A 10,000-nucleotide genomic window follows, 5' to 3' on the forward strand; every position below is an offset into this window, starting at 1 on the left:
TGTCGAATGTTTGAGAATTTTGTTTCTTGAGTGACATTTTCAATAATTTCTGTTTTGATTTAATATGGCCTGCACTAGCCTCTTTACGTATTTGATGTGATTGTGTTGCTTCCTATAAACATAAAAAGTGAATTAGTTTTAGTTTAGGTTTAAATATAAAAATAGAACGCAAAAACAATTTTTCATTAATGACAACTCCTTCGAAAATTAATAATTTTTCTTAAATAGATGTTAAAATCTATTTGCAGTATTAATTTTATTTATACTTAAAATGCCTTAAGTCATGCTATAAGTAAGTTGATATAAAATTCATCTCATAATTAACTAAGCTTTTAAGTTATAACCATTTATTGTAAAACATGATCCAACTATATCTTATATCTCTGTGATATCATAACAGAATATTATTTAAGTTCAAGTATGGTTTGGTGTCGCCACTACAACCTATCCTAACATCTTATATAGGTTCCAGAGCATTGAGGTATTGTGAAGGATAAATTCACTTGACTACTTGGCTAATGAACGATATGCTGACATACTTATAACAAATACCCATCCGAATCCTAACCCATGTATTTGCCTTGTAATTCCTTTCATGTTATCTGCTTTACAGATGATCTATTTAGTGTTATCGATGCAGTATTTCCCTCATTTGATCAATGACTTTCTAGGATTCTGAACGAAAATTTTCAAACGAAGGAAAACTTGGTAAAGAAAGCTTGAGAAAAATGACGAAACATCTTTTGTAATAACTTAATTGGCTGATCGGGGTCACCGCAAAGTGAACACGATATGGCCAGGTTGGATGTCAACAGATTTTCAACATACCTTTCTTGCCTCAAGTCTGTGGATAACACAGTACACTTTGTATATTATTGTCCAGCATTTTCAAAAACTATATTAAGATAATTAGTTTATGATATCTTGAGCAAGAACAATGTTTAAGCTTTCATATTACCTGATCTTCTTAAATTAAGTAAGGGAACTAAGAAATTCGAGGAAGAGTACCTTATTGTTGCATTTCAAATTTTTTTTATTTCTGTTATTTATAATTCCTTAAAAGGGTCAACAGACTACAAAACTACAAAATAGTTTGGTTGGGACATAGCACGAAAACATTTATGGAAATACTGGTATGACTATAATAAAAATTAATGATTATAAACAAAGATTTTATAGTATTTTTTATAGCAGCATGCCCATGCCGCCTATTAAAAAGTTGTTTTTATTGTTAACGTTAAAACTCTCTAGACTACTTGAGTAATTCAAGCAATCTCAAGTAAGTTAACTGATCGAACGAATCTAATGAAAATATATTATTACAGTTATAAGCTTACCTGTAATTCCTGTATAAGCTTCTTTCCTGTTCGTTTCATGCCAGCATTGATTTCTAAAACGTTAAAGTTCATCTCATTTGCTAAAGCAAATACAGCACTCGTTTTTCCGCTTGATATTGGACCCAGCAGAACCATTGTGTTACAAACACCATAAGCGCTTGAATTTGAATCATTTACAAAATCTACAGAATCATCTAATGCTTGTGAGCTGCGGACACTACTGCTGTTGCTATCAGACCAATTAGAGAGAAAATCCCGTAGCTGCGTTATAGGGGTTAAATTTACTAGAACCTGTTCGAACAACATTGGTCTGTATTTTTCATTGAATAGCAATTCACCATTTGGTGCTGCACTTGGTGGTTTATACTCAGTGCTATCATCAAAGTTATTTTTCGTCTCTGTAGTTCGAGTAGTGCGACGAGTTACTACAAAAGACTCCGTTACTTGCTCCGTATTTTGAGCTGAATCTATCGCACTGAAATATCGATATTTTTCACGCAATTGGTTGTAACACTTGTAGGTTGGAAAATTTAAAAATTTACTTTTCCACATTTTAACGATTTTAATTTTATTTTGCAAAACAGGCAACGACTGCAGTTTAACATTTCTCATCGCGTCATTGATGTTGCATTTGCTTATCGTACGAAAATCTTGAATAGTGCAACTTGTAAGGTTACCAATGGAAGAACGACTTTTACTTTTAGATTTTCTGTTTGAATTCTTTATACTATCATTATCTGTGTCTGCTCTGAATTTTATTTCAAAAGCTTTATATTGCACCAATGATAGATCATTAGCATCAAATTGTTGTACATGTGCTATTTTTGGAAACAATTCTATTGATTCTTCATATATCAGTTCTTGTTGCTTTTGTTTCGCCCATTCTAATCGTATTTTTTCCGGCAACCCTGACATCAAAAATTCCTTACGTGCTTTTAACACTTCAGGATCTGGTGGGGGCTTCGGAATAGAACGTACAAATACTGGTGCTAATTTTTTAGGAGTTTGCGTTGGTGTTTCATTTGAACTACTCTCATCTAAATTGATAACTTCAACGATGTCATCTCTATCATCCTTACATTTTGTTGCTTTTGACCTTGAACTGTTAGCTTTATTAGATATCTCTGTATTTATATCATCCAAATCATAATCATAACGTGCTTTATCAGCGCAAGATCGTTTAGGACGGCCACTAGGTGTTGTACACTGTTCTTCTGACAATTTCTCGTTGGTTTGCTTAATGTTATTACTGGAATTTATTTCAATCGGTGTTCTTCGTTTTGAATTACGTTTTTGATTGATTTTTGGTGTCAATTGTTTATCTTCTTTAGTTTTTGTTGTTTCCACTTCTTTTTTTATGGAGTCTTTAGGTGACTCTTTTTTTGAAAAATATCCTAATAGACTATCACGTTTCTTTGTAGGTGAATTTAGTTTAGATAAAAACTCCACTGTTTCTTCATCCAATTTTTTAATGTCATTTAAAGATTCTTCTGATTCTAATGATTCCAAACGTTTTCGAATACGGCTTTTTCGTTTTACTTTCTCTTTACAAGTGCTTGTTGGAGTAACGGCATTTGAACTCTGCGATAATCCATCGTTTGCTTTATGATTTTCTTTTAATCGTGAAACTGGTGAGCTCTTTGGGGTGTGACCATTAGTAAGCATTTTCTTTAATCTGCAAGTAATATATATATTAAAGTTATTTATTTATATTTTATTTCAAAATTAATAATTTGTACTCTCACCGTTTTGCACGATGTTTCATTTCTTGTTCTATGTATTCTTCACGCATTTCTTCATCAGCCCTTCGTTTGGATGCTCCTTTCTTCTCAGCCCAATCTTCAAGCAATAACTTCCGTTTTATTTTTATTGCCGACTTTTCAGCATCTACTTCACATACTTCCGATACTTCTCTGCCAGGTGAATTTGAACCAATACTTTTATTGCGTGCATTCATTAATACTTCAAAAGCGTTGGTTTTTTTTATCTCATTGACGCTGGTAGTTTCGTTTTTGTTATTTGTAATGACATCTGACTCAATATTATCACTTTTTTTTGGTGTGCGTGAAAAATGGTTCAATATACTTTCATTGGAAACCGATTTTAGTGGGGATTTTTGATATTTGTTCTTTGTTTTCGTATGAATTAAATCATTTTCAAGTGCAGATTTTTCTTGTAATGGCTTCTTTTTATGTTTTCTTTCACTTTTTTCAACCTTTGTACTTTCGGGTTTATTTGAAATACGATTTAATCCTGCCTCTGCAGCTTCAATTTGAGCCAATTTTTTCTGTTCTCTTTTTCGTCTGTGTTTTTGTCGATGTTTCTTTTTGACCGAATTTAAAACTTCCTCCATGTTTTGCAATATCAACTTTGAATTTGCAATTGGTGCTTTTATTACAAATGGTATAATTGTTGATTCCGATTCACAGTCACCATTCGTTCCATTAATTTGTTGCACTGGTTCGTTTATGGCACTAACAACCGTGTCCACTTGTGCCGTTGTCGTGTTATAATCACTTCCAGATCTTTCAATAGAGGTGTGAGAATCAGTCATTTTCATAGCGGATATAAACATTTACAATCTTTAAATCAAAATAAAATAATAAGTAACAACTCAGTTACAGAAACACAAAATTTCGACAGGCAAGTTACTATTCCTTATAGCACAGAAGCATGAAAATAAGTAAATTTTGAAAATTAAATGAAAACAACTTTTAATCTGTACTAAATTCAAGCCAAATTTTTTTAGTAAACTGATTAACCATTAATCGGTGTCTTTACAAGCTCACCAATATTTTGCTGACACAACACATAATTAGGCATGATAATTACAACGTAGCAAATATTCTATCTCATATGGTCTCATTGCATTGTAAATTATTAAAAGTTCAGAATAATGAATTTCGATGAAAAAAAACAACTTATATTGGAGAAAATTTCTTCAACTAGAAATAAAAATTCCTTTCAACACATTGTCAAAATAATTTAGCGAAATGGCGCGGTAAAAGCTGTCATTTGTAGACAGAAATCATAAGATATGTTCAGTGCAAGTACATCTTAACATATTGAAACAAATAGTACAGTACGTTTAAACGTATGCCATGTATTCTTATGTCACATTTAATATGGCGTTTACATTGGCCGAAAATGGCTCATTTTGAATGAGCCATTTGAAAGTGTTTACATTCGTTGTAATTCATTTGTTCTCATTTCAACCAGCTGATTTTTCAACTTCCTTGTTGATTTGATTTTATCCTGTGCCAAAAAATATTTCATGAAGATTAAATATGCTTTCAAACCTTACAATATAAACTTAAAACATATTTTTAACTTATACGGCGTTTACATTGGCCGAAAATGGCTCATTTTGGTCAAAAATCGAAAATGAGTATCGAATGGCTCATTCTTGCATATAAAATTTTAAGCACAAAAATGAGCAATTTTCTCACATTCTGTATGAAAGACGTTCGAATGCATTCCACATATGTTCCAAATGCAAAGGAATCTATTGAACATACCCTAAATGAAAGCTCTTCATGGCATTTTGACAGAAAAAGCTGCTTTGACATATTTACAAAAAAAGATAAACAAATGTTTAGTGGTTGCATTTTCTTTAAAACGATGCACCAATTTTTGGAACTTCTACTTCCCAAAAATAAATAAATCGAATCTAGAAACAAGTTTTCAGTTTATATTGTAAGGTTTGAAGGTATATTTAACCTTCCTGTAACATTTTTTTGGCGCAGACCAAAAATTAAATCAACATGCAAGTTGAAAAATCAGCTGTTTGAAATGAGAAAAAATGAAATACAACGAATGTAAACACTTTCAAATGACTCATTCAGAATGAGCCATTTTCAGCCAGTGTAAACGCCATATTAGATTAATTACCTTTTGGGAAGTAGAAGTTCTAAAAAGAGGTGCATCGTTTTCAAGAAAATGCAACCACCAAACATTTGTTTACCTTTTTTTGTAAATATGTCAAAAACAGCTTTCTCAAACTGTGAAAATGCCATGAAAAGCTTTTATTTAGGGTATGTTCAATGGATTCCCTTGTATTTGGAACATATGTGGAATGCATTCGAACGTCTTTCATTCAGAATGTGAGAAAATTGCTCATTTTCGCGCTTGAAATTTTATATGCAAGAATGAGCCATTCGCTACTCATTTTCGATTTTTGACCAAAATGAGCCATTTTCGGCCAATGTAAACGCCATATAAGCCGTGTGCGAGTTGAAGTAAATTGATGGCAGCGAATGTTGGTATTTATCAACATTTTTGGTAATGTAAATTAAGTAAAAATTAGGTAAATTAGGTGTTACCATTGCGAAAATTTTTCAAGGTGTTTAATAAAGAAAGAAAAATAACAAATAAGTGCAATAAATTGCATATTGCATATTTGTAATTGCATATTTGTAACACATATAAATAAATATTTACATAAGTGCAGTGCATCCCTAGGAAATATCAATTTACTTTACCTTAACTTAATTAAATTATATCAAAAGCCATATTTAGCATTTTCCACATATGCTTACATTTTGACTCGGTTTAGTTTTTGACACATTTTTTCCTTATAATTTCAAGCAGTCACTGCCTGTTTTTATATAATTCATATAATCATAAATACAAAAGAAATCATAAAACAAAAAACAATTTGGAATATATGCACTAAAGACGGTGAGCAGGTGTTTATATTGGCCACATAATGGAAGAAACACTTAAAAAAAAATACGGTTGATGAAAAGATGCTAGAGAGAGTTGATAGACTAATCAATTTTGAAGATGGAAAGAGGATATCCGCACCAATGGACTGTAACGGACATAGTGACTAGTCAATATATTTTTTTTATTTTCCATTTTTTATTTCTTTGTTTGTTATCAATATAGTTATAGGACATGTGCGATTTAGGCTAAGTTGATGCTAAACCAAATGGGATATTTTTGGGATTTCTTGCACTGCACACATTTAGTCATTTATCAACCCGTATCGACACAACACTACATTATCGGCACAACTTAGAATTTCCCGCATTTAGAACGCAACTTAGGTCGTGTGCGAGTTAGGCTAAGTTGCGTTCTAAATGAGGGAAATTCTAAGTTGTGTCGATAATGTATTGATGTGTCGATAACGTGTTGATAAATGGCAAAATGTGTGCAGTGCAAAAAATCCCAAAAAATCTCCCATTTGGTTTAGCATCAACTTAGCCTAACTCGCACACGTCCTTAGCCTAACTCGCACATGACCTAAGTACCTCACTAAGTAAGCAGTGGAAATGTAGTATAAGCAGTATTCAAAAATTTAACATTAATAAATGCGTAGCAATTACTGATTTTATTTAATTTGATTTGTTTAGTATATTCAAAATATTTTAAAAAATTTCTTTCACATATGTTAAAAAATTAATTTTAATAAAAAATATTTCATAATATATAGTTCTTTTATTTGCAAAGCAATGAATTTTCGATATAAAAGTGTTTAATGTAGTAATATGGGTTGTTTTTCAAAATTTTGTGAAAATGTGCTCATTTCGACTTATGAAATCGATTTCAGCCATTTACTCAGTTTGCAACACTAATTCTTATTGTTATTGGGAATCTCTGTCAGCTGGAAGCGGAGTCTTTTCTATCATAGAATAATTTTAGTTGAATACGGTTTTGTGAAATTTCGCAACCAGAGAAATTTATAAAATTAAGTTCAGCAGTATTAATGAACACACAGTCTAGAAATGGCGCCAAGAAGGAAAAAGAGTGGAAATGGTTCCAACAAATCTGAATCGGATTCTGAAGTTACATTAAAAAATAAAATAGACAATAATGGTTCGGAGAGAACTGATATGAATTTAAAAATTAATACAGTGCGTAAGACATTAAACGAAAGAAGGAAAATGTTGGAGATCCAAGAAGAACAAACAAGACATTCTTTAGGATTGTCAGCAGAAAATGACGCTTGCGCTCGTAATTTAATAAAATCATTTATGAAAGATGTCAGTAAAAAAGTAGAGCGTAAACAAGAAAAGAGAAAAGCCGCAGTCGCAACCGAAGATTTCAGTAGAAAAGCACAGCAAAATTCCGTTACGTCAACCAAATCAGTTAGGGAAACATTTGCAGTACCGCGCACTCGAAAAGATATTTCCCAACATAATGAAGGACTAATCAAGTTAATAACAGAAATAGTTAAACAAAATCCAAATCTTAAAGAGAGTGTAATTAAGTGTGCGAGTGAAATACCCAACTTGCGCGGTCGTCAAATATTTGTTTATGATCTAGATGGACCAACATGTAGTCGTTATCGTGAAATGTCAAAAAATGATCATTTTAATGATAGAAGTGCCAATTCGACTAAAACAAATGGGCTTGTTGAAATCAAGGAACCAACTAAAAAAAAAACCGCTAAATATGAGTTGGAGAAGTATATAAATTCGTCTGTTAAGGATTATGTCGAAAAAGGCACAGAACTTGCTGAATCTCTAATATTTAATTATTCAATGAATCTGGAGGAATATGCCAATCGTCTTGTGGAAAATGATTTAGGTCGTATCGTAGAAGCTGAGATACGTATTAATCGCAAGAATAATAGTCAATCTTTTATTCCACTATCAACTGAGAGAAACAGCGGAATACGCGACGCTGCTATATACTTGCCTGTAGCACGCATGTATGCTTTTGAAGGCGATACTGTACGTGCATTTGTATTTAATCCTGTGTCTACAACAATTGTTGACCTTTCTGGATCCGGTGGTATGATACATTTTAGCTTTTTTTAAACTTTTTATTTATTTAATTTTTTTCAGATGACGATGACCAAATTGAATCAGATGGTTTAAATAATAGTATTGTCATGCACTGCCCCAAAGCGTTTGCAATTGCCATTGTTAAAGAGGGCAGTCAGCGTCAATTCATTGGTGCGGTTTGCTTTAGGAACTTCGTAAAGCTACACGATGGAGAAAATTATTATAAATTAAGACCAAATGACATACGCACACCAATGGTATTTATACCACAGTCGAGTTGTCAAGAATATTTAAAAGAAATTGAAAAACTAGAAATGGATATGTTATTCCTTGCCAAATTTGTTAAGACAGATATTAATGGACATTGTATAGGTGAAATAATACAACCCATCGGTAAAGCTGGTGAACTGGAGACTGAAACGAAAGCTATTTTAATTTCAAATGGTTTACATGAAATAAAACCCTACGAAGAACGGTTTAATGCAATATTCGATAACAAACCCTTGCAAATTGTGCCTGAAGACTTAGTTCATAGAGAAGACTTACGAAAATGTTGTATTTTCACAATAGATCCACTAACAGCACGCGATTTAGATGACGCAATGTCAATTGAAGTGATAAGTGAAAATGAGTTCGAAGTTGGTGTTCACATATCAGATGTTTCTCATTACCTCTTAGAAGATACAGAACTGGACGATATAGTTAAAAATCGTGCCACATCAATATATTTAGTGAATGATGTTATACATATGCTACCAAAATCACTATGTTTCAAGTGCTCACTGTTACCGGGTGAAGATAAGTATGCTTTTTCAGTATTTTGGCGAATGAATGGAAATGGAGAAGTATTAACTCAACCTCGTTTTACACGTTCAGTGTTAAACTCTTGCACACAATTTGCTTACGAGCATGCACAAACAATCATTGATAATCCAGAAAAAAACTTTGATATTGACGATTTACCCACAATACTTAATGGATTTACAATTTCTGACATAGTTTCAAAAATACTATTATTGCATTCAATTGCTGTAAAGCTGCGCGAAAAACGCTATGAAAATGGTGCTTTGTCAATAAATAATCCGAAAATGCGTTTCTCTTTAGATCCACTTACAGCTGAACCGCTTAGTTTTCAAATAGAGGACCGAATTGAAGCAAACTTTTTAATTGAGGAATTCATGTTACTTGCAAACCAAACCGTTGCGAAATTCATATATGAAAAGTATCCAAATATTTCCATTTTGCGTTACCATGAACCACCACTGACCAACGGAATGAAAAAAGTCTATGAAAAATTACTTACGTTTGGTGTGACACTAAAATATGAAACCTCCAAAGCCTTGCAAGAAAGTATGCGAGAGATTTGTGAACATGCAGAGAACCCAGATGCAATGGAGGCTTACATTAACAATTTACTAACGAAACCTATGGCTCGAGCAAAGTACGATGCAAAAATTCGTTGGATTTTTCCGAATATTGTTTTTATAATAAATTTTTGTATTTGCAGGTATTTCTGTAGTGGTATCGTAACAAAACCAAGTGATATGCAGCATTATGCATTATCTATACCCATTTACACACATTTCACTAGCCCAATACGACGTTACCCAGATGTTATGGTACACAGGTACGTTATAGGAAAATATTGATAAAAATGGTAAACCTCAGGGGTGGGCATCGGGGAATAGAAAACAACTTCCATTTTTTCTATATTACAAACATTAGTAATTAGAAATTTTTTAAAAATGAATTAGTAAAATGAAGAATTACGTTCCTAATTTGGTTGAAAATGCTTAATATAACCTTTAAGTCGCGAGTGTTCCCCGCTTGATGTATACTATATTCTCTAAAATTAAAGAAAGCTGTTTTTCAATAAATTATTCTATTATTTTTTTATTAACAATATTTTATGTATTATATACAATTTTC

The 10,000-nt window shown here is 32.2% G+C and overlaps 2 protein-coding genes across 2 annotated transcripts in view; one reads left to right on the top strand and one right to left on the bottom strand.

The window, feature by feature from the left end:
• Window positions 1–4: 4 nt before the first annotated feature.
• On the bottom strand, window positions 5–4,310 carry LOC119663754 (ATPase family AAA domain-containing protein 5-like; the record flags this gene model as incomplete). Its single annotated transcript, XM_038073355.1, has 3 exons — window positions 3,083–4,310; window positions 1,338–3,012; window positions 5–112 (listed from the first exon to the last, which is right to left on the bottom strand). Coding segments are annotated over exons 1-3 (2,613 nt in total), but the record flags the coding sequence as incomplete, so codon positions are not given.
• A 2,472-nt stretch (window positions 4,311–6,782) lies between these two features.
• The window catches only part of LOC119663753 (DIS3-like exonuclease 2), a 3,861-nt gene continuing 643 nt past the window's right edge, over window positions 6,783–10,000 (top strand). The window contains exons 1-3 of the mRNA XM_038073354.1: window positions 6,783–8,078; window positions 8,132–9,512; window positions 9,579–9,698. Coding sequence (XP_037929282.1) covers window positions 7,067–8,078; window positions 8,132–9,512; window positions 9,579–9,698 — 2,513 coding nt within the window. The 5' untranslated portion in view covers window positions 6,783–7,066. The remainder of the gene's footprint in view (window positions 8,079–8,131; window positions 9,513–9,578; window positions 9,699–10,000) is intronic.

Source organism: Teleopsis dalmanni, unplaced genomic scaffold, assembly GCF_002237135.1.
Source record: "Teleopsis dalmanni isolate 2A unplaced genomic scaffold, ASM223713v2 unscaffolded_contig_0839, whole genome shotgun sequence".
Taxonomy (NCBI): domain Eukaryota; kingdom Metazoa; phylum Arthropoda; class Insecta; order Diptera; family Diopsidae; genus Teleopsis; species Teleopsis dalmanni.